This window comes from Oncorhynchus mykiss, chromosome 15 (genome assembly GCF_013265735.2).
Source record: "Oncorhynchus mykiss isolate Arlee chromosome 15, USDA_OmykA_1.1, whole genome shotgun sequence".
Lineage (NCBI taxonomy): Eukaryota > Metazoa > Chordata > Actinopteri > Salmoniformes > Salmonidae > Oncorhynchus > Oncorhynchus mykiss.
Genome location: NC_048579.1, coordinates 43026254 through 43050109, shown reverse-complemented (window position 1 = coordinate 43050109; position 23856 = coordinate 43026254). Strand labels below are relative to the sequence as shown.

The 23856-nt window shown below is 40.8% G+C and overlaps 1 protein-coding gene across 2 annotated transcripts in view; it reads left to right on the top strand.

Annotated features, from left to right (window-relative positions):
- Positions 1–23856, top strand: part of st6gal1 (ST6 beta-galactosamide alpha-2,6-sialyltranferase 1) — a 182730-nt gene that overhangs the window by 41231 nt on the left and 117643 nt on the right. For both annotated transcript variants that reach the window (XM_021563263.2, XM_021563264.2), the window contains exon 5: positions 3387–3651. In XM_021563263.2, coding sequence (XP_021418938.1) covers positions 3387–3651 — 265 coding nt within the window. The remainder of the gene's footprint in view (positions 1–3386; positions 3652–23856) is intronic.

Below are 23856 nucleotides of genomic sequence, written 5' to 3'. Positions count from 1 at the left end.
TATCTTTGTTTTAGTATGGTCAGGGTGTGAGTTGGGGTGGGTATTCTGTTTGTTTTTCTATGTTGGTTTTTGAGTTTGGCCTGGTTTGGTTCTCAATCAGAGGCAGGTGTCGTTAGTTGTCTCTGATTGAGAATCATACTTAGGTAGCCTTTTTCCACCTGTGTTTCGTGGGTGTTTATTTTCTGTTTTGTGTGTCATCACTAGACAGGACTGTTTAGTTTGTTCATTCTTCCTAGTTGTTATTTTGTTTAGTGTTCAGTTTTGATTATATTAAAAATCATGAACACTTACAGCGCTGCACCTTGGTCCTCTTCTCCTTCATACGACGACCGTTACAGTTGTCCACATATTCTAGGTCAGAACCGTCCAGGGTGGTGATGCTAGTCGGGCTTGCGGGTGTGGGCAGCAAACGGTTGAAATGCATTTGGTTTTACTAGCGTTTAAGAGCAGTTGGAGGCCACGGAAGGAGTGTTGTATGGCATTGAAGCTCGTTTGGAGGTTAGTTAGCACAGTGTCCAAGGAAGGGCCAGAAGTAAACAGAATGGTGTCGTCTGCGTAGAGGTGGATCAGGGAATGACCCGCAGCAAGAGCGACATTGTTGATATATACTGAGAAAGGAGTCGGCCTGAGAATTTAACCCTGTCGTACCCCCATTGGGACTGCCAGAGGTCCAGACAACAGGCCCTCTGATTTGACACACTGAACTCTGTCTGCAAAGTAGTTGGTGAACCAGGCGAGGCAGTCATTAGAGAAACCAAGGCTATTGAGTCTTCCGATAAGAAATCGGTGATTGACAGAGTCGAAAGCCTTGGCCAGGTCGATGAAGATGGCTGCACAGTTCTGTCTTTTATCGATGGCGGTTATGATGTCATTTAGTACCTTGAGCGTGGCTGAGGTGCACCCGTGACCAGCTCGGACACCGGATTGCACAGCGGAGAAGGTACGGTGGGATTCGAAAGGGTCAGTGATCTATTTATTAACTTGGCTTTCGAAGATTTAGAGAGGCAGGGCAGGATAGATATAGGTCTATAGCAGTTTGGATCTTTGAAAAGGGGGATAACCGCGGCAGCTTTCCAAACTTTAGGGATCTCGGACGATATGAAAAAGGTTGAACAGGCTGGTAATAGGGGTTGCAACATTGGCGGCGGATAGTTTTAGAAAGAGAGGGTCCAGATTGTCTAGCCCAGCTGATTTGTATGGGTCCAGGTTTTGCAGCTCTTTCAGAACATCTCCTATCAAGATTTTGGTGAAGGAGAAGGAGGCTCAGGGGAGTAGCTGTGGGGGGTGGGGGGGTGGAGCTTTTGGCTAGGGTTGGAGTAGCCAGGAGGAAGGCATGGCCAGTCGTAGAGAAATGCTTGTTGTCAATTATCATGGATTTATCGGTGGTGACCGTGTTACCTAGTGCTCTTGTTCTCCATGGACTTAAGTGTCTAGTGTCCCAAACCTTTTTGGAGTTAGAGCTACAGGATGCAAATTTCTGCTTGAAAAATCTAGCTTTTGCTTTCCTGACTGACTGAGTGTATTGGTTCCTGACTTCCCTGAACAGTTGTATATCGGGGGGACTATTCGATGCTATGGCAATACGCCACAGGATGTTTTTGTGCTGGTCAAGGGCATGAAACCAAGGCTTTTTTGATCACAGAAGTCAACAAATGAGGGTGCCTGGGGACACGCAGGGCCTGGGTTTACCGCCACATCACCCGAGGAACAGAGGAGGAGTAGGATAATGGTACGGCTAAAGGCTATCAAAACTGGTCTTCTAGAGCATTGGGGACAAAGAATAAAAGGAGCAGATTTCTGGGCATGGTAAAATAGATTCAGGCATTATGTGCAGACAGGGGTATGGTGGGGTGCCGTACAGCGGATGTAAGCTCAGGCACTGAGGGATGATAAGAGAGGTTGCATCTCTGGACATGCTGGGTATAATGGGTGAGGTCACCGCATGTGTGGGAGGTGGGACAAAGGAGGTATAAGAGGTATGATGAGTGGAACTAGAGGCTCCATTGTAAACTTAAACAATGATAACTAGGGAGGTGGGCCTGGCCTGGCTCAGGGATAGCTTTGGTACTGGGTCACTCGGTGGCAGCTAGCTAGCTGTGAAGATCACGAGTAATGGTCCAGTGTTTACGGCAGGAATCCGGCGTTGTAGTGGAGAAACAGTCCGATACTGGTAGGCTGGTGAGTATTATCCAGGCTAAAAAAAGGGCTGGTATCTGTGCAGAAGGTAAAGACCGCTAGCAGTGGCTAACAATGACTAAATAGCTTGTAGCTAATTAGCTTCTGGTTATAAGGTCTAAATAATTAAAAATAATAGCGGTTCCGTATCACATCGAGTGAGGCAGGTTACTGGAATGTATAAGAGATTGAAATATATACAAAAAAGGGCGAAAATACAAAAGTACACGAGAGAACGAACAAAACACATCTGCACTGCTACACCATCTTGGACTCTATCAAGTACAATTTGTTATTGTTTCAACTGTCGATTGCAGTTTGAAAGTCAGGTAATCAAACTGCGCCGAGAACGTTAAGAAAACGTTACATAAAAACCATAAGAAAACTTTTGTAACGTTCAAAAAATGTTCTAAGAATGTTATTTAAAAACATTTAGATTCCGTTCTTATCATCATCAAAAATATATATATATCCTTTAACTTGTTAAGTGTGTTCAGGTGTGTTGGCCGCACCCACTAATTGGCCACACCTGATCTTAATGAGTGCTTGTTTCCTTTTGAAATGGGCTCTGTTTGAATAGACTAAAATGAAAAACGTTGTATCTGTGAATGAAAGAGGGCATGCTAGCTCCGTCCTGGTGGCGCAGTGGACTAACTCCATGGATAGGGAACAGAATAGTATAGGTTTGAATGCCGTGTTACAATAAAAAATACATGTTTTTGCATGATGAATGCCTGTGTAAAGTTAACAGAAATAAACAAGCAGTGTTATTAAAAGTCTTGAAACATTCAGTGAAGTTATTCAAAAATCTCCAAATAACCTAGAATTTTCATTTTCAGAGCGTTAATAAATCCTCCCAGGAAAACTTTCAAGGATGCAGAATAAAACTAACCCTCTAAACTATGAATAAACGTTCCTAGAACAGGCAACCTTTTCACTTCTGTTCTCGGAACGTCAGGAAACATAGGGCTTTGTTCCCACAACCAATGTGAAACCAAAAACATACGTTTCCACAACTTACAGAGAAAGATGGAAACAGAAAACTGGATTTATTTCATATTTTTTGTCCAGTTATCTTTTCTCTTTTGTCCCTCTTTCCAACTGCCTCTCTTCTTCTCCATCTCCCCCATCTTCTTCTCCATCTCCACCCATCTTCTTCTCCATCGACATTACCGTTCCCTCTCACCATAATATATATCTCTCTCTCTCAGGCGATGAATAAGTATGGTGTGGAGTTCTCTGGTCCTGGGGGCGTGGCCACTCGTCCTAAAGTGAGCGGCTCTGAGTTGCTGTGCCAGCTGAAGTACAAGGTAGACGTTGCGACCCTGACCCCTGACCTCGAGCCCTTCTCCTCTCTGCCCTGGGCGTACCAGCTGCCCCTACAACCCATAACCTCTGACCTTGGACCCTACAAGAGCTGTGCGGTGGTATCATCGGCTGGGTCACTACGCTACTCTGGACTGGGCAAGGAGATTGGTAAGTGTTGTTGTACTAAACACATTAAAGTTGTATAGAAGTTGTGTTATCGTACTGTTAAAAGTCACCTAAGTGTACTTCTAGGTACTAAAATCACCCCACTTAAAGTATACTACTGTAAGTGAACTTGTAAGACATAATTTGAAATGTACTCTATACACACTTAAAATGTACTTTTACTGACACTGAAAGCTATTGTCAAGTAGTATGGAACCAACATTTTTGGTTACACCAATAGTAAAACCACCCTAATCTGTGAGGTGTAAGGCTAGTTGAGGGCTCCATGAACACGATTATGCCTAACATTTTTAGAAACATTAGACCAGAACCTTGATACTGTTTGACGTCTACATTTGAACATTAGTCATGAAGATTAGGCTATTTTGGATTTATTTTGCATCAGAAGTGTGTTAATAATGTCACTAGCATATCCCATTTATACTAAAAGTGCACTTTAATTATCTTTGGAGCACTCTTTTAGTTGCAAAATAATCTAATCAGACGCTCTTATCCAGAGCAATTTACAGATTGCCTACATTTTCATACTGGTCCCCCGTGGGAATCAAACCCACAATCCTGACGTGACAAGCGCCATGCTCTACCAACTGAGCCACACGTGACTATAGGGTAGCCTAGTGGTTAGAGCGTTGGTCTAGTAACCAGAAGGTTGCAAGTTCAAACCCCGAGCTGACAAGGTACAAATATGTCGTTCTGCCCCTGAACAGGCAGTTAACCCACTGTTCCTAGGCCATCATTGAAAATAAGAATTTGTTCTTAACTGACTTGCCTAGTTAAATAAAAAAAAATATGTATACTTATTTTTATATTTCTAATGTACTAATGCTGGGATTGACGTTAACGCTTGTCCGCTTGCCTGGGGCAAGTATGTCGGACAAGCAGATTATAGATTTAAGTTGTCCAAATGGAAAAGTTAAAAAAAAAATCACAATATCAAACAATTAGCCTACTCCGAATAGAATTGTATTAGTGTCCCCTGTCTGCGATGTGTTGAGCACTGTCCTCCCAATTTTTACAGAGCGCATTGCAGTATAATTATTGTAGGTCTGCATTGACAGGCATGAGCGGTCTTTCAATCATGCAGTCTCGAGCTGCGTTTTAGAGATAAAAGTGAGCATTTGCACTTTTGTTGATATTCATTGCTAGTTAGTGAGTTATTTGCCCAGTTATAGCAAATATTTGGTCAGCAATGACAATTCTGGAAATGTCATGGTGTGTGCATCACATGCATGCGTGCCAGTATTTCACTGGTTATCTCGCTATTTAACTATTTAGCGATTAGCATGTATCAATGTCATTGTCATGGCCAATGCCATAAACAACTTTCCACCGGCACTCATGAACAGCCTTAAATGGCCGTCACAAAGTTGATACGGGTGCACAGTTGATAAAACCAATGCAGCATACTCTCAGCATACTCTCTCAAGCACTCTAAATTTGGTGTTGAGAAATAAAAGCTGGGATTCTCTTCCATTCAGTAAAAAGTATTCTTACGATAACCTAATTGACAAGTACAGTAACTCCTATGCTGTCAAGATCTCCCCTGAGATCTACCCTTACAAATAGATTAACATGTCTTAGTTAGCTACCTTGCTTTGAAGTTGCCCACTTTACCGTTTGATCCCTGGTTCATTGAATGAGGGAATTATTGAATAAAGACATAAATAATATTTGGTTGTAATTGTAATGTTGCAGGGTTGCCAATCACCCTCCAGGATAGTCCTGGACAGCTACTGGGTGTGCATGTTTTTGTTTCAGCCCTGCTCTAACACATTGTAAAAAAATCAGCTGCTCAACAGTTGACTAAGTTGACTCGGGTGTGTTTTTGCAATGTTGGACCAAAAGCGCTATTTCATTATTGGATAAAAAAACGTGCCCGTTTTAAGCGCAATATTTTGTCACGAAAAGATGCTTGACTATGCATATAATTGTCAGCTTTGGAAAGAAAACAGTCTGACGTTTCCAAAACTGCAAAGATATTATCTGTAAGTGCCACAGAACTCATGCTACAGGCGAAACCAAGATGAAACTTCAAACAGGAAATGAGCAGAATTTCTGAGGCTCTGTTTTCCATTGTCTCCTTATATGGCTGTGAATGCACCAGGAACGAGCCTGCCCTTTCTGTCGTTTCTTCAAGATGTCTGCAGCATTGTGACGTATTTGTAGGCATATCATTGGAAGATTGGCCATAAGAGACTACATTTTCCAGGGGTCCGCCCGGTGTCCTTTGTCTAAATTGGTGCGTAATCTTCAGCTGCGGGCATTTTCTCCTGGGATTCAGAACAGAAAGCACACTTCCACGATATATCATCGAAGAGATATGTGAAAAACACCTTGAGGATTGGTTCTAAACAACGTTTGCCATGTTTCAGTCGATATTATGGAGTTAATTTGGAAAAAAGTTTGGCGTTTTGATGACTGGATTTTCTGTTTTTTTTGGTAGCCAAACGTGACGCACCAAACGGAGCGATTTCTCCTAAACAAATAATCTTTCCGGAAAAACTGAACATTTGCTATCTAACAGAGTCTCCTCATTGAAAACATCTGAAGTTCTTCAAAGGTAAATGATTTTATTTGAATGCTTTTCTGTTTTTTGTGAAAATGTTGCCTGCTGAATGCTAACCCTAACGCTAAATGCTACGCTAGCTAGCTACTGTTACACAAATGATTGTTTTCCTATGGTTGAAAAACATATTTTGAAAATCTGAGATGACAGTGTTGTCAACAAAAGGCTAAGCTTGAGAGCTAGCATATTTATTTCATTTGCGATTTTCATGAATAGTTAATGTTGCGTTATGGTAATGAGCTTGAGGCTGTATTCACAATCCCGGATCTGGAATGGCTAAGTGCTAGAGGTTAAAAATCACTTTTGTTTTAGATTCCGTCTCTCACAGTTGAAGTGGGGCGGCAGGGTAGCCTAGTGGTTAGAGCGTTGGACTAGTAACCGCAAGGTTGCAAGTTCAAACCCCTGAGCTGACAAGGTACAATTTGTTCTTAACTGACTTGCCTGGTTAAATAAAGGTAAAAAAAAGTGTACCTATGATAAATATTACAGACCTCTACATGCTTTGTAAGTAGGAAAATCGGCAGTTTCAAATACTTGTTCATACTTGTTTTATACAGTGGGGCAAAAAAGTATTTAGTCAGCCACCAATTGTGTAAGTTCATCCACTTAAAAAGATGAGAGAGGCCTGCAATTTTCATCATAGGTACACTTCAACTATGACAGACAAAATGAGAAAAAAATCCAGAAAATCACATTGTAGGATTTTTATTGAATTTATTTGCAAATTATGGTGGAAAATAAGTATTTGGTCAATAACACAAGTTTCTCAATACTTTGTTATATACCCTTTGTTGGCAATGACAGAGGTCAAACGTTTTCTGTAAGTCTTCACAAGGTTTTCACACACTGTTGCTGGTATTTTGGTCCATTCCTCCATGCAGATCTCCTCTAGAGCAGGGATGTTTTGGGGCAGCTGCTGGGCAACACGGACTTTCAACTCCCTCCAAAGATTTTCTATGGGGTTGACATCTGGAGACTGGCTAGGCCACTCCAGGACCTTGAAATGTTTCTTACGAAGCCACTCCTTCATTGCCCGGGCGGTGTGTTTGGGATCATTGTCATGCTGAAAGACCCAGCCACGTTTCATCTTCAATGCCCTTGCTGATGGAAGGAGGTTTTCACTCAATCTCACGATACATGGCCCCATTCATTCTTTCCTTTACACGGATCAGTCGTCCTGGTCCCTTTGCAGAAAAACAGCCCCAAATCATGATGTTTCCACCCCCATGCTTCACAGTAGGTATGGTGTTCTTTGGATGCAACTCAGCAATCTTTGTCCTCCAAACACGACGAGTTGAGTTTACCAAAAAGTTATATTTTGGTTTCATCTGACCATATGACATTCTCCCAATCTTCTTCTGGATCATCCAAATGATCAGACGGGCCTGGACATGTACTGGCTTAAGCAGGGGGACACGTCTAGCACTGCAGGATTTGAGTCCCTGGCGGCGTAGTGTGTTACTGATGGTAGGCTTTGTTACTTTGGTCCCAGCTCTCTGCAGGTCATTCAATAGGTCCCCCCGTGTGGTTCTGGGATTTTTGCTCACCGTTCTTGTGATCATTTTGACCCCACGGGGTGAGATCTTGCGTCTGGAGCCCCAGATCGAGGGAGATTGTCAGTGGTCTTGTATGTCTTCCATTTCCTAATAATTGCTCCCAAGGTTGATTTCTTCAAACCAAGCTGCTTACCTATTGCAGATTCAGTCTTGCCAGCCTGGTGCAGGTCTACAATTTTGTTTCTGGTGTCCTTTAACAGCTCTTAGGTCTTGGCCATAGTGGAGTTTGTAGTGTGACTGTTTGAGGTTGTGGACAGGTGTCTTTTATACTGATAACAAGTTCAAACAGGTGCCATTAATACAGGTAACAAGTGGAGGACAGAGGAGCCTCTTAAAGAAGAAGTTACAGGTCTGTGAGAGCCAGAAATCTTGCTTGTTTGTAGGTGACCAAATAGTTATTTTCCACCATAATTTGCAAATAAATTCATTACAAATCCTACAATGTGATTTTCTGGATTTTTTTTTCTCATTTTGTCTGTCATAGTTGAAGTGTACCTATGATGAAAATTACAGGCCTCTCTCATCTTTTTAAGTGGGAGAACTTGCACAATTGGTGGCTGACTAAATACTTTTTCCCCCCACTGTATAAAACATACAGTGTGGAGAACAACAGTATTTTACTTCGTGGGGGGTTAAGTGCCTTGCTCAAGGCTACAGTGGCAGCATTTATAATAATTGAGTACAGAGACCCAGCAGCCTTCCATTGTCAATACCAGTGATAATAATGCATTTTATTTTGTGAAGTGGTTCCTTGCATGATACAACACAATTTTCATTCACCGTTTCGTCCCATGGTCTTACAGATTATATCTATTTTTCCTTTGGACAAATGACTTGAGCTTTTGGACAAGTAAAAAATAAATTATACTTGTCTGATGAACAAGTGGCTAAAAAAGTTAATGTCAAGTGCTGTAATACATACATGTATTTAATGTGTACTTATATAGTGTTAGTTTGGAACATCTTAAGTTGTACTAACTACACTAAAGATGTGTCAGAGTACTATAAAAAGTCAACTAAGTGAACTTCTAGGCACTTAAAGTAAAGTAAGTAAACTTGTAAGACATTATTTGAGATGTACAATCCTCCCGAAAATATTAGCAACATATGAGAAACAACATAATATATTAAATCAAAACTCCACCTGCAGAAAAGGACACGGGGTAATATGTAAATGTTTTTAGGGGTTCACATAATATGGTCAATGATTGGTAACTTTTTTTCTAATGGCACACAGAAACGAGAGGCCATGTGTAACTTGGTCAAAATGAATGACACCGACTAGCCTATAGGTGGCACTGCATAAGCAGTCTCACTTATACCCTCATCTGCCACTCTGTTTGACCTAGAGACTTGAAACTGTGTATGTAGGGGTCATTCCTAATGCTGAACACATTTGCCTCAAGGACCCATATGGTCCGTCAGAACAGATTTTCCTCTACCTTGGACATTTTGAAAAAAGGTCTTCTCATGAACCATAAATCCAAATAACACAATTTGGTATTTAGGTCCATGATTCAACCATTCCAGCTCTGCAGAGTTTTGCTGCGAAGAGACAGAATCATCCGATCATTTGTTTTGGTACTGTCTATACAGTTGTTTCTGTTTTAAAAGTTGCGAGCTTTCGCCGCGGGACTTAAGAGGTACTTCATTGCTCCAGACCACCACAGGGGGGAGCTAGAGCACTCATTTTGCATTTGGTTCCCAAGGTTTTTATATGACCAATCATATCGAGTGGTTCCAATGACAAATTTGACGCGAGCTACCCGTTGCTGGTGACTTTCATCAGCAAAGATGTCTGGCAAAAACGTTACAGTGGAAGCAAATGTAAGTAGTTATATCATAACGAGTCAAACAAAAAATGTACCATTGAGAGGAATCTGTTAGTTAATGTAGAGACAAACAATTGTGCATATTTTTTTGCCATTAAAGTTCATTAAAGAAAATCGCTATTTAGCAAGTTTTTTTCAGTCCTATCCAATACCAGATGTATCAAACTCCATTCTTTGAATGTCTGCATGTATGTATGTACTGTATGTATGTATGCATCACAATTATACACTTCAACAGTGTTTACCACTCCTGCTCCTGGGACATCAATGATTACATATTGTAACTATGCAATAGACTAGAAACATGATTTAAGTAAAGCCTGATTTGTAATTTATATATACAGAAAAAAAACAGTACACTACACTTCCTATGCATATCTAACTCCCTTCATCTGCATAAATCTGAGGAGGTTCTCCCAGCCAGGTGGACGATTGAAAACAGGGCAGCAAAATGTGTTTGTCACCAGAGCGGTTTAAAGCATATTACTATTTGACGCGTGGAAGAGGGCGAGGAACGAGATGGGAGTAACAATCCAGGCTATTTGCCCTGTGACCGGCATAATAATGTAATGAAGCAAGCAGGGAGCAGGTTTCGACCCATCAACATTCTAGCCTGATGTCCAGCACGCAATAGACTGTACCCAAATGTATTAATTGGGGTTGGGGCCGATTGTGGCTAAAAAAAAACATAATTTGGAATCTTTAACATGTGGAAAGGGGAAAAAGTATTATTAGTTTTTCACAAGCGTAGCAGGATGGGCTATTAGCTGAACAAAATACTATTCAACCTTTACTAAATAATTGTCTAATAGCCGAGCTAGATGTGAAACCCCTCCTCCACAACTCGCAAACAAATATTTTTTCTACCTTTCCACATCTACCTACACAGGGTTAATGTTCTGAAAAAAATATATATTTATATATATATATTGGTCATGGCTCCCGAGTGGCGGAGCGGTCTACAATCCCTGGTTCGAATACAGAACTGTATCACATCCGACCGTGATTGGGTGTGCCATATGGCAACGCACAATTGGCCCAGCGTCATCCGGGTTTGACTGGGGTAGGCCGTGATTGTAAATAAGAATTTGTTCTTGCCTAGTTAAATATAGGAAAAATGTAAAAAACAACTAGCGGGAAACGCAGCACAATCAATAGGAGGTGAACAGTGGCTGGTGTTGAAAATATAGCTAACTTGTTATGCAAGTGTTGCACACCAACAGATGGAGAAAACCTACACCAGAGGAGCAATTCATTTCAACAATAATCTTCATTTTAATTTGACTTTACAAACAACACGAGGGCTTAATTGGAGTCTTTCTTCAGAGCCTAGGCCCATATATAGCTTAACTGGCTGAGGTCGGCTATGAGGCTTAACAGCCTAATAGAAGTAGGATTTTTTTATTAGGCCTACTTACAATTGCAACTGGTCAAAAATGTAGCATCCTATATAAGACAATCATTTAAAGAAAAAAGTCTCTTCATTCGACCTTGAACAATGCAACTAATAATGAAAAGCTCACATTTGTAAATCCCAAACTCTAAAAGTAATTGGAAAGGTAGATACAAAGTATTTGTGACATTGTGGGTACAATAAAGAATGTAAACAAGATGCTGTGTTTTTATTTAGGGTAGTGATGGACAACTGGAGGCATTTTGAAAAAGTTTTTCAAACACTTGTTTTTCACAAGTGTACTGTAGCAGGTGTAGCCCATCATGCAAATTTTTCCTATTAGCAGGACAATAGACTTTTTATAGCCCAGCTACTGGAGTGAAAATCCCCCAACTTCCAATGTATTCGATGCTTAAGTACTCTAAAGTGTTACATTTCTAACTAAAAACAACAGTACAGTATTTATTCACCAACATCTTTATGCTTTTACTAATAAAATAACGAGAATACATTAAAATGCGGATGTTTATTTAAACTCCATTTTAGTCGCACTTCCACCCAGCTCCACGACCACAGGTAAAACCTTGCTGAGATGATCAATGTATTTGTTGCATTGTTGTTTCATCAATTTCTCTAGCCAAAACATCTTGATGGCCTTGACCAGTTCATCTTTGCTTTGTCAGAGCTACGGATTAATGTTTTCAGTTGATGCCAAACAAGTTAGATCGGGTTTAAATCAGGAGACCCACAAGCAGAGATTAAAGATTTGATTTAGATATACTGTAGGCCTACCGACGGTGTTGTAGGTCTTTTATTTATGTATTTTATTTAACCTTTATTTTACTACATAAATGTCTACTTACTCTGCTGGCGTCTTGACCCAGTTTATGCCCTCATTTGCAATGCAACCCCGGGTGGCAGTGTGTTCTGGGTCATTGTCTGCATTTGGAGAAGAAAAAAATACATTTGGCCTAACAGCCAACATTAGGTACAATAATAGAAATATACATGTAAATAGGCATAAAGGTAACAAAATATTGCTATAATCCTACCTTGAAATAAACAATGTGGTCCCAGAAACACCTCTCTGACTTACAGTGGCTTGCGAAAATATTCACCCCCTTGGCATTTTTCCTATATTGTTGCCTGGAATTAAAATAGATTTTGGGGGGGGTTTGTTTAATTTGATATACACAACATGCCTACCACTTTGAAGAAGCAAAATATTTATTATTGTGAAACAAACAAGTAATAAGACAAAAAAACGGAAACTTGAGAGTTCATAACTATTCACCCCCCCAAAGTCAATACTTTGTAGAGCCACCTTTTTCAGCAATTACAGCTGCAAGTCTCTTGGGGTATGTCTCTATAAGCTTGGCACATCTAGCCACTGGGATTTTTTCCCATTCTTCAAGGCAAAACTGCTACAACTCCTTCAAGTTGGATGGGTTCCGCTGGTGTAAAGCAATCTTTAAGTCATACCACAGATTCTCAATTGGATTGAGGTCTGGGCTTTGACTAGGCCATTCCAAGCCATTTAAATGTTTCCCCTTAAACCACTCGAGTGTTGCTTTAGCAGTATGCTTAGGGTCATTGTCCTGCTCGAAGGGGAACCTCCATCCCAGTCTCAAATCTCTTGAAGACTGAAACAGGTTTCCCTCAAGAATTTCCCTGTGTTTAGCGCCATCCATCATTCCTTCAATTTTGACCAGTTTTCCAGTCCCTGCCGATGAAAAACATCTCCACAGCATGATGCTTCCACCACCATGCTTCACTGTGTGGATGGTGTTCTCGGGGTGATGAGCTAAATTTGTATCATCTAACCAGAGTACCTTCTTTCATATGTTTGGGGAGTCTCCCACATGCCTTTTGGCGAACACCAAACTTGTTTGCTTATTTTCTTTAAGCAATGGCTTTTTTCTGGCCACTCTTCCGTAAAGAGTAGCTATGTGGAGTGTACGGCATAAAGTGGTCCTATGGCAAGATACTCCAATCTCCGCTGTGGAGCTTTGCAGCTCCTTCAGGGTTATCTTTGTTGCCTCTCTGATTAATGCCCTCCTTGCCTGGTTCGTGAGTTTTGGTGGGTGGCCCTCTCTTGGCAGGTTTGTTGGGTGCCATATTCTTTCCCTTTTTTAAATAATGGATTTAATGGTGTTTAATGGATGTTCAAAGTTTATAACCCAACCCTGATCTGTACTTCTCCACAGCTTTGTCCATGACCTGTTTGGAGAGCTCCTTGGTCTTCAAGATGCCACTTGCTTGGTGGTGTGCCTTGCTTTTTCTCGGAATAGAAACACCATAATATTTATCAAATGAATTAAGCCAAATTTCTTAAAATTAATCCCATATACTATGTTATTACAAAAACATTTTTAAATTCTCTGGTAATGCCAATATGGAAGACTATCAAATTATTCTCAAAGATGCCCTCTGGTGGTCAAACTAGCACTAACTTGCATTAACAGAAAAAATGGCTGACAATTCAATAACGTGCCTTAGAATGCTGTAGCAGCCTGCAAGGTGTGCTGCAGTATGATGCAACTTTTTTAAAAAGGAAACACTGTATTTAGCTTGGTTTTGGTCACAAGTCCAGGAATGGCTGAAGAATTGCAACATTTACCTTTAGCTAACTCTGCAAATAGCACTGCTGGGTGATTTGAAAAGTCATAGTCAATCAATCAATAATACAGTATAATAATACTTTTAGCAAATATGTTTTATGTACAATCTGTAGAAACTATAAGAATAGAAAGGTTCAGAAATTTTGTGAAACATCACAGCACAGGTGAAAAATATGGAAAAATAGCAATCAAAATGGATTGTGTTGAGATAGATGGGAGGAATTGAGTGGAACTGAAGGGTGGGACTAAAAACAACACGATAGCTAATGTAAAATATACTGTATCTGTAAAATGTATATAGGTTCAGAACTTTTGTGATACAGCACAGTTAAAAATATATTGGCAAATAGAAATCAAACTGGATGGTCTTCAGAGATAGAGCGGCTGTTATTTAAGTCCCGCCGTGGGACTATGCTGGTGATGTATACCTTAGTTGCATTGTGGCCACTTCTCCCAGGGCCCATACAACTGCTGCAATGGCTGAAGTGAACCCATGTAGACCTCTCTGCAACCTGCCTGGGTCGTCAGGAGCACCTGGAATGGACCAGTCCAGCGCTGTTGGTGCCAAGTCGGTGGTTCTCCTGGTTGAAGATTTGTGGAGCTGTCCTCCCTTTGGTTCAGGCAAAGCTGCTTCAACTCTGGGGAAAATAGACTTCAAAGCATTGTTAAGTGCAGCACAGAGCATAGTAACTTACCATTCCAGTTGTATACTTAAACAGATCATCATTATGCAATCATTCAGTCAATCATTCTGTTATTGTTTGCGTCAAATCAAATTGTATTGGTCACATACACATGGTTAGCATATGTTATTGCGAGTGTAGCGAAATGCTTGTGCTTCTAGGTCCGACAGCGCAGCAATATCTAACAAGTAATCTAACAATTTCACAACAACTGCCTAATACACACAAATCTAAAAATCTGTCGTTCTGACCCTGAACAAAGGTAGTTAACCCACTCTTCCTAGGCCATCATTGTAAATAAGAATTTGTTCTTAACTGACTTGCCTAGTTATATAAAAGGTTAAATAAAAAAATACATTTGGGATGTGTAATGTAAGATATGTAAACATCATTATTAAAGTGACTAGTAATCCATTTGTTTTTGGCCAATGAGGCAGCAGCCTCTCTGTTAGTGATGGCTGTTTAACAGTCTGATGGCCATGAGACATAAGCTATTTTTCAGTCTCGGTCCCAACTTCGATGCACCTGTACTGACCTCGCCTTCTGTATGATAGCGGGGTGAACAGGCAGTGGCTCGGGTGGTTGTTGGCCTTCCTGTGACATTGAGTGCTGTAGGTGTCCTGGAGGGCAGGTAGTTTGCCCCCGGTGATGCGTTGTGTAGACCACACAACCCTCTGGAGAGCCCTGCAGTTGTGGGGGGTGCAGTTGTCATACCAGGCGGTGATACAGCCCGACAGGATGCTCTCAATTGTGCCAAATTACTTCAGCCTCCTGAGGTTGAAGAGGCACTGTTGCGCCTTCTTCACCACACTATCTGTGTGGGTGGACCATTTCAGTTTGTCCGTGATATGTACACAGAACTTAACTTTCCACCTTCTCCACTACTGTCCCGTCAATGTGGATAGGGGGGTACTCCCTCTGCTGTTTCCTGAAATCCACGAGCATCTCTTTTGTTTTGTTGACGTTGAGTGAGAGGTTGTTTTTCTGGCACCCCACTCCGAGGGCCCTCACCTACCTGTATTATCCTCAAAGCGGGCAAAGAAGGTGTTTATTTTGTCTGGAAGCAAGACGGTGTCTGTGACGTGGCTGGTTTTCTTTTTGTAGTCCGTGATTGTCTGTAGGCCCTGCCACAAGTCTCTGTGTCTGAGCCGTTGAATTGCGACTCCACTTTGTCCAGATACTGACATTTCGCTTGTTTGATTGCATTGCGGAGGGAATAACTACACTGTTTGTATTCGGCCATTTTCCCAGTCACCTTTCCATGGTTAAATGCGGTGGTTCGCGCTTTTCAGTTTTGCACGAATGCTGCCATCTATCCAAGGTTTCTGGTTAGGGTAGGTTTTGTCTCAACATCGCCTATGCACTTCTGTATAAACGCACTCACCGAATTAGCGTATAAATCTATATAATTATCTGAGGCTACCCAGTCCGCGTGATCAAAACAATCTCGAAGCGTGGATTCCGATTGGTCAGACCAGCGTTGAATAGTCCTTGTCACGGGTATATCCTGTTTGAGTTTCTGCCTATAGGACAGGAGAAGAGAAATTGAGTCTTCGTCAGATTTGCTGAAAGGAAGGCGGGGGAGGGCGTTGTATGCATCGCGGAAGTTAGAGCAGCATTGATCCAGTGTTTTGCCAGCCCGGGTACGACAATCAATATGTGTCCACACATTAAACAAATAGGGAGTGGTCCCCCATTAATTAGTTATTTAATGGTATCTACATTTCTTAACAGCAGTCAACTCTTAGATCAATCAGTTAACTAATACCAGGCCTTTTTTACATAACATTTTGTACACTTAAATTCAATTTCAATGTCAAAATGCATGCTCTAGTGAGAGCAAACAATTCTGCAGCTTGGGCTGACAGATGTGGTGGTAATTTAACAATCTCTAGGGTAGTGACAGCCGCAGTTACAGCATAAGCCACAAATGGTTCTTCTGGAGTCCACTGTATCTTGTGATTCATCGCCATCTTGTGGTCAGAGGGTGGCTGTACAACTTCAGCATAGTCAGGCAGCCAGGCTCTACAATAGCCTGTCATTCCTGTGTGTCAACATATGTTGTTTTGTAGCTGGCTGTGGTACAGAGATTTCCAGCCACACACTCTCGACCCAATTTCCTACCATTTGGTGTAATATCATGTAAACCAAACACAAGCATCCTAAAAATATAAAATACAGCCTGTTCTTTAGACATCTTAATACTAAGAACACAAAACAAAACTGAGGCCCACTATCATCTGAAGGTTGTGAGTATCACTGCATTGTAAGCTTTCTTTCAGACAATTTTTTTCATAAATCTCTCAAGGTGTAAATCTCTCTTCAATGGTGAGAAATGGGTGGTGCAATGTAGGTCTGTCTGTGGCATAAAACTGCCCTTTTTCCCCAACAGCCATTGAGAAAATCTCTTCAATTGGGTCAATGTCCTGTATGTCCCATGCATATTAACAATCACACATTTGGATAAAATAATATGAATTCCCAATTTACAGAGAAGATCTCTTCCTGCCAAATTTGCAGGGCAACATGCAGAGGCAATACATTGATGTGTCCTGCACATATCAATTTTAACTGGCAGGGGCATTGTGAGTAACTCTTTCACAATTACTCCCAAGGCCCCCACAGTGCTGACTAGTTCATTTGACACGGGAGGATTGGACATAGTTTTAGAATTTATGACAGACATTGCAGTGCCAGTATCTACTAGAGAATTGATTGACTCACCATTGACGAAGAGACAAACCATTGCCTCCTCACGGGAGCTTGAAAAATCTTTAAACACTGTCCAAGAGAGTCAACTGTCTCAACCTCGCGTCAGTCTGTGTGTGGGTTGTAGACGGTCGTTTTTGGTGTAGGTCCTGTTCTCCAGTTACCCCCTCTCCCGACCCCGCCCAATCCAACAGCAAAATATCAATTATTTCCACAATTAGAGCAGGCAAAGTTCATATGCTGTGGTTGCTGTTGTCCAGCCCGACCGTCCTCACTGTCTCCCTCTACTTCTTCCTTTTCCTTTCTGTTCATCGTTTTGAGGTCCTCCCTGAGCCTGCCACTGCTGGCCCGGTCCTTGAGAATGCTAGCTGGGCAGCTTGTAGTTTCACACCATCCCTTTTCATTCTCTGGTTTCGTCTTTTCTTCTCGAGACAGTTGCTGCCTCTCAGCGTGTTTACAGTGTTCAATAACTGTTTGTAGGGTAGTAGTTTCCCAGCCAATGCAGGTCATCTTAACATGAGGCAAAAGTCCATTCATCAAGACAGCCTTCAAGACGCTCTTGTAGTTATCGGTTGCTGGTCTGATGCTATTTTATTTGTGAAAACAGTTCTCCAATCGATGCCTGTAGTCCTCCAGTGAAACTGTAGTCATTATAGGCAGTGTGTAGAATGGGTTCTTACTGCTCCGGCCAGAGGAGTCTGTTGATCCTGCAGTCATATCCGGTCTTGTTGGGGGGGTAGAGCTGCGGCGGGGGAGGTGGATGAGCGGGCTGCTGGTGTATTGAATACAGGGATATAATAGGAGGTGAACAGTCATTGTTGTCAGAGTAGAGTTCCACATATTAATGATAGTGTAACTTCCAAAACAACAAAAAATGGACACACTAAGTATGATCCCCAATTAGAGGTAACGATTATCAGCTGCCTCCAAATGAGAACCATACATACACACCAACATAGAAATATAATACCTAGAAACCCCCCTAGTCAGGGCGTGACTATTGTTTCTCCTTCTTTTCTTGTCATTCACCATTATTCCTTTCATTTTATTTTCTGCCCTTCTCTCTGATTCTCTTTCCCACTTCCTAAAATCATCCCAGTCTATTATACTTCCCTTGCCTTTCCTGGTTCTTCAAAGTCCTGTAACTTATTTCTACATTCTGCTAATAAAACTTCACTTAATGTGCCTTTTAAGGGAAAATCTGCTACCTTGTGCCAGAGCAGAACCTGTTCCAGAATGTCCCTGTGCCACTTATCCACCATTACCTTCACCTGTCCGGTCAGTGGGTTGGGCAGACGGTTCCCCCCTGGTGCTCTTGGCTCCCATTGAGAAAATCCATTTACACACACACACTCAGAGATAAACAAAAACAAACACACAAAACAGTATTTAGTTAGGAAAGTCTTCCTTTCTTAAAATTAATTATGGGTTAACTCAAAAATAAATTGATCTTGGGTTAACTCAAAAGGGAGTGTTTCTTTGCTATCAAAATATTTTTAATTTAGAATTCTGTACCCATACAGTATTTCCTCCTGTACAAAATGTTGTGTGTTTTATGCACGTAACCAATTACCAATTATTTTCCAAGTGTATCCAATTCTCCAACGGCTCCATGGGTCAAACTGCGACCTTCTAAAATAATATTTTCTTACTTCTATCTCAGGACCCTGTCCTGGAATCATGTAGCTCATGCTTTTACATCTGACGATTGCAAACCATGGCATATCAATTCATATTAATTTAGTACCCGGGAATACCTCTGTTATAAAACAGGGTTGTCTTTGCTTCAACAAAGACCTAATGTGCAGAACATTTCCCAGAACAGGATTTTCTATGATGATTGAAAGAAAATCACCCTTCATTTATTTTGCCTGTTCGGGATGGTGCATCCGTCCACTGACGCTCCCTGCCAGGTGCGAGAAGGGTCACTTCTGCTCCTTTAAGTGGAGTGTGGGCTCCCTGAGCCACGCCTAATGTGGCCACTATGCAGAGTTAACCTTGGTGTCCCCTGGAACGATCAGCAAGTGGAGCTAGCCATCCCATCCTTGTCGCCAGGAATTGTAGTGGAAATTCTAATCAGAAAGGAAGAGAGACTGCAGATTCTTCAAAACAGCAACTTTTTATTATATACGATTTGCAAATCTGGAGCTGAAAATCAATCAAAATATGCAAAGTTAAGAGCCCAACAAACAAGAGTTGGGTCTCAGCTTTTATAATCTTAGTCTACTTGGCAGTTTACCAGGAGGCAGTTTACCATCATGATGGGAACATAGTGTACAAACAAGTGAAATCGCCAGTTTTGTTACTCCTTTCTGCTGTCGCTGGTGCTCAAACTAGCCTCTTCTCTTTTCTCCACACAGCTTTTTCTGAAAGAAACAGGTAGAACAGGTTGGACCAAAAACTGTGGTCACTCTCAGAAGCTCTTTGTCTTTGGCCACGTGGCCAAGTAATTTTTCCACCATAACAGTTGATGTTGAGATGTGTCTGTTACTTGAACTCTGTGAAGCATTTATTTGGGCTGCAATCTGAGGTGCAGTTAACTCTAATGAACTTATCCTCTGCAGCAGAGGTAACTCTGGGTCTTCCTTTCCTGTGATGGTCCTCATAAGAACCAGTTTCATCATAGCGCTTGATGGTTTTTGCGATTGCACTTGAAGAAACTTTCAAAGTTCTTGAAATTTTCTGGATTGAATAACCTTCATGTCCTAATGTAATGATGGACTGTCGTTTCTCTTTGCTTATTTGAGCTGTTCTTGCCATAATTGTAACCAACCTCTTCCTCCTCTTCTGAGGAGGAGTAGCGAGAAGGATCAGAGGACCAATTTGCAGCGTTGTAAGTGTCCATAATGTTTATTTTAATACATAAACTGAACACTACGAAATACAAAACAATAAGCGTGAAATGAACGAAACAGTCCCGTGTGGTACGAACACTAACACGGAAGACAAACACCCACAACTCAAAAGTGAAACCAGGCTACCGAAGTATGATTCTTAATCAGGGACAACGATTGACAGCTGCCTCTGATTGAGAACCATACTAGGCCGAACACAGAAATCCCAAAATATAGAAAAACGAACATAGACAACCCACCCAACTCACGCCCTGACAATACTAAAACAACGACACAATGATATGGACTTTGTATTTTACCAAATAGGGCTATCTTCTGTATACCACCCCTAACTTGTCACAGCACAACTTGTCACATGCGCTGAATACAACAGATGTAGACCTTACAGTGAAGTGCTTCCTTACAAGCCCTTAACCAACAATGCAGTTAAGAAAAATAAGTGTTAATTAACTTCTTATGGCCAGACCGTCCCACCTGGCCAACATCTGGTGAAATTGCAGAGCGCAAAATTTAAATAATAGAAATATAAATATTTAACATTCATGAAAATACAAGTGTCTTAAACAAAATAAAACTTAACTTCTTGTTAATCCAGCCGCTGTGTCAGATTTCAAAAAGGCTTTACGGCGAAAGCACACCGATTATCTGAGGACATCGCCCCACATACAAAAGCATGAAAAATACATTTCAACCAGGTAGGTGAAAGTCAGAAATAGAGATATAATAAATGCCTTACATTTGAAGATCTTCTTCTGTTGGCACTCCAAAAGGTCCCAGCTACATCACAAATGGTCCTTTTGTTCGATCATGTCCTTCTTTGTATCCCCAAAAACTCAGTTTAGCTTGTGCGCTTCAGTCAATAATCCACCGGTTTTCTTCCTTCAAAATGCATACAAAATGAATCCCAAACGTTACCAATAAACTAATCCAAACAAGTCAAACAATGTTTATAATCAAACCTCAGGTACCCTAATACGTAAATAAACAATAAAATTTAAGACGAAGAATCGTTAGTCTTTACCTTGTCTTTAGTCTTTATAAACAACGAAGAACGCGCTCTCATCCACGCGCATGAAAACACTAAGCCAAAATTGGAGCCACTTAGAAAAACTACAAATTCTAGCACATTTTTCCAAAAACAAGCCTGAAACTCTTTCTAAAGACTGTTGACGTCTAGTGGAAGCCCTAGGAACTACAATCTGGATGGACTTCGCCTCATAATAAACACGACAGTCATTGGAAACAGTGGTAGGCTGAAATTATTATTTTTTTAGATGGTTTGTCCTCAGTGTTTCGCCTGCCATATCATTTCTGTTCTACTCACATCATTTTAGTTTTAGAAACGTTAGTGTTTTCTTTCCAAATCTAACAATTACATGCATACCCTAGCTTCTGGACCTGAGTAACAGGCAGTTTAGTTTGGACACGCTTTTAATCCGGATGTCAAAATCCTGCCCCCTACCCCAGAGTGGCTTATAAGGATCGGTGTCCCGCTAGCGGGACAACTTCCGGTGAAACTGAAGGGCGTGCAATTCAAGTAAATAATCATAAATATTATGGATTCTAAACATTTAGGTACATATAAGTGTCTTATATTGGCTGAAAACTTAAATTATTGTTAATCTAACTGCACTTTGCGATTTACAGTAGCTATTACAGCAAAAACATGCCATGCGATTGGTTGAGGATGGCACTCCACATCAAAATATTTTTCCACTGGCACAGGTTTCATACATTCACATATAACGATTAAATATTCACTTACTTTTTGAAAAAATTCCTCTGATTTGTCATCCAAAGGGTCCCAGCTATAACATGTAGTGTCATTTCGTTAGATAAAATCCTTCTTTATATCCCAAAAAGTCAGTTTAGTTGGCGCCATCGATTTGTGTAATCAACTCGTTCAACTTGTAGAGACAGGAATCCGAAAATCTACCCCTAAACTTTGTTTCATCAATTCAAAATACGTTTCTATTTACTCCTCAGATACCCTAAAATGTAATCAAACTATAATATTTATTTCGGAAGGAAGTATGTTCAATAGGAAACCGATTTTAGCAGGTGCGTAATGTCTTCATGGCAAGCGCAAACAGGAATACTGATATTTCTTATTCATTTTTGAAGTTACAAGTCTGAACATAGACTGCTGACACCCTGTGGAAGCCATAGGAATTGCATCCAGGGAGCTAATTTTCAATATGACCTTTCTCTTGCATTTCTAAGATGATGGTCTCTCAAAAATAAAACATTCCGGTTAGTTTTTCTTTGGATTTTCTCCTACCATATCGATTGTGTTATATTCTCCTACATTATTTTAACATTCCTACTAATGTGAAAGTGTTTTCTTTCCAATGGTACCACTTATATGCATATTCTGGCTTCAGGGCCTGAGCTACAGGCAGTTTACTTTGGACACGTCATTCAGACAGTAAGGGAACACCCCCCTGAAATGTACAAAAATGAATGGGAAGTCATTGGCACTGGACAAACCATATACACGGTGTCCAATACCACTCAATTCGGTGTCGTTTCATTCAAAGTTGATTGCAAATGCCATATGGCAAATGCCAAGTGTAACACTTTAACCTTTCTGATCTCCCCATCCCGGATCCGGGTTCGTGAATACAGACTCAAGCTCATTACCATAACGCAACGTTAACTATTCATGAAAATCGCAAATGAAATGAAATAAATATGCTAGCTCTCAAGCTTAGCCTTTTGTTAACAACACTGTCATCTCAGATTTTCAAAATATGCTTCTCAACCATTGCAAAACAAGCATTTGTGTAACAGTATTGATGGCTAACGTAGCATTTAGCATTAGCATTCAGCTGGCAACATTTACACAAAAAAACAGAAAAGCATTCAAAAAAATCATTTACCTTTGAAGAACTTCAGATGTTTTCAATGAGGAGACTCTCAGATAGCAAATGTTCAGTTTTTCCTGAAAGATTATTTGTTTAGGACAAATCGCTCCGTTTTCTGCGTCACGTTTAGCTATGAAAAAACCCCTGTATCCAGGATTGTGTAAATCTATCAGCAAGCTCATTAGCATAACACAACGTTAACTATTTATGAAAATCGCAAATGAAATGAAATAAATATGCCATCTCTCAAGCTTAGCCTTTTGTAAACAACACTGTCATCTCAGATTTTCAAAATATGCTTCTCAACCATAGGAAAACAATAATTTGTGTAAAAGTAGCTAGCTAGAGTTAGCATTTCGCGTTAGCATTTCGCGTTAGCATTAGCGTTAGCATCCAGCACGCAACATTAACAAAAACATAAAAGCCTTCAAATAAAATCATTTACCTTTGAAGAACTTCTGATGTTTTCAATGAGGATACTCTCAGTTAGATAGCAGATGCTCAGTTTTTCCAAAAAGATTCCTTGTGTATTAGAAATAGCTCCGTTTTATACATCACATTTGGCTACCAAAAAAAATCCATAAATTCAGTCCTCAAAACGCAAACTTTTTTCCAAATTAACTCCATAATATCGACTGAAAACATGGCAAACGTTGTTTAGAATCAATCATCAAGGTGTTTTTCACATATCTCTTCATTGATACATCGTTCTTGGACACATGCTTTCTCCCCTGAATCAAATGGTAAAGTGGAAGCAGCTGGCAATTGCGCACCGAATTCGACGCAGGACACCAGGCGGACACTTGGAAAATGTAGTCTCTTATGGTCAATCTTCCAATGATATGCCTACAAATACGTCACAATGCTGCTAAGACCTTGGGCGAACGACAGAAAGTGTAGGCTCATTCGTTGCGCAATCACAGCCATATAAGGAGAGAATGGAAAACAGAGCTTCAGAAATTCTGCTAATTCCTGGGTGATGCATCATCTTGGTTTCGCCTGTAGAATGAGTTCTGGGGCACTTACAGACAAAATCTTTGCAGATTCTGAAACTTCAGAGTGTTTTCTTTCCAAAACTGTCAAGAATATGCATAGTCGAGCATCT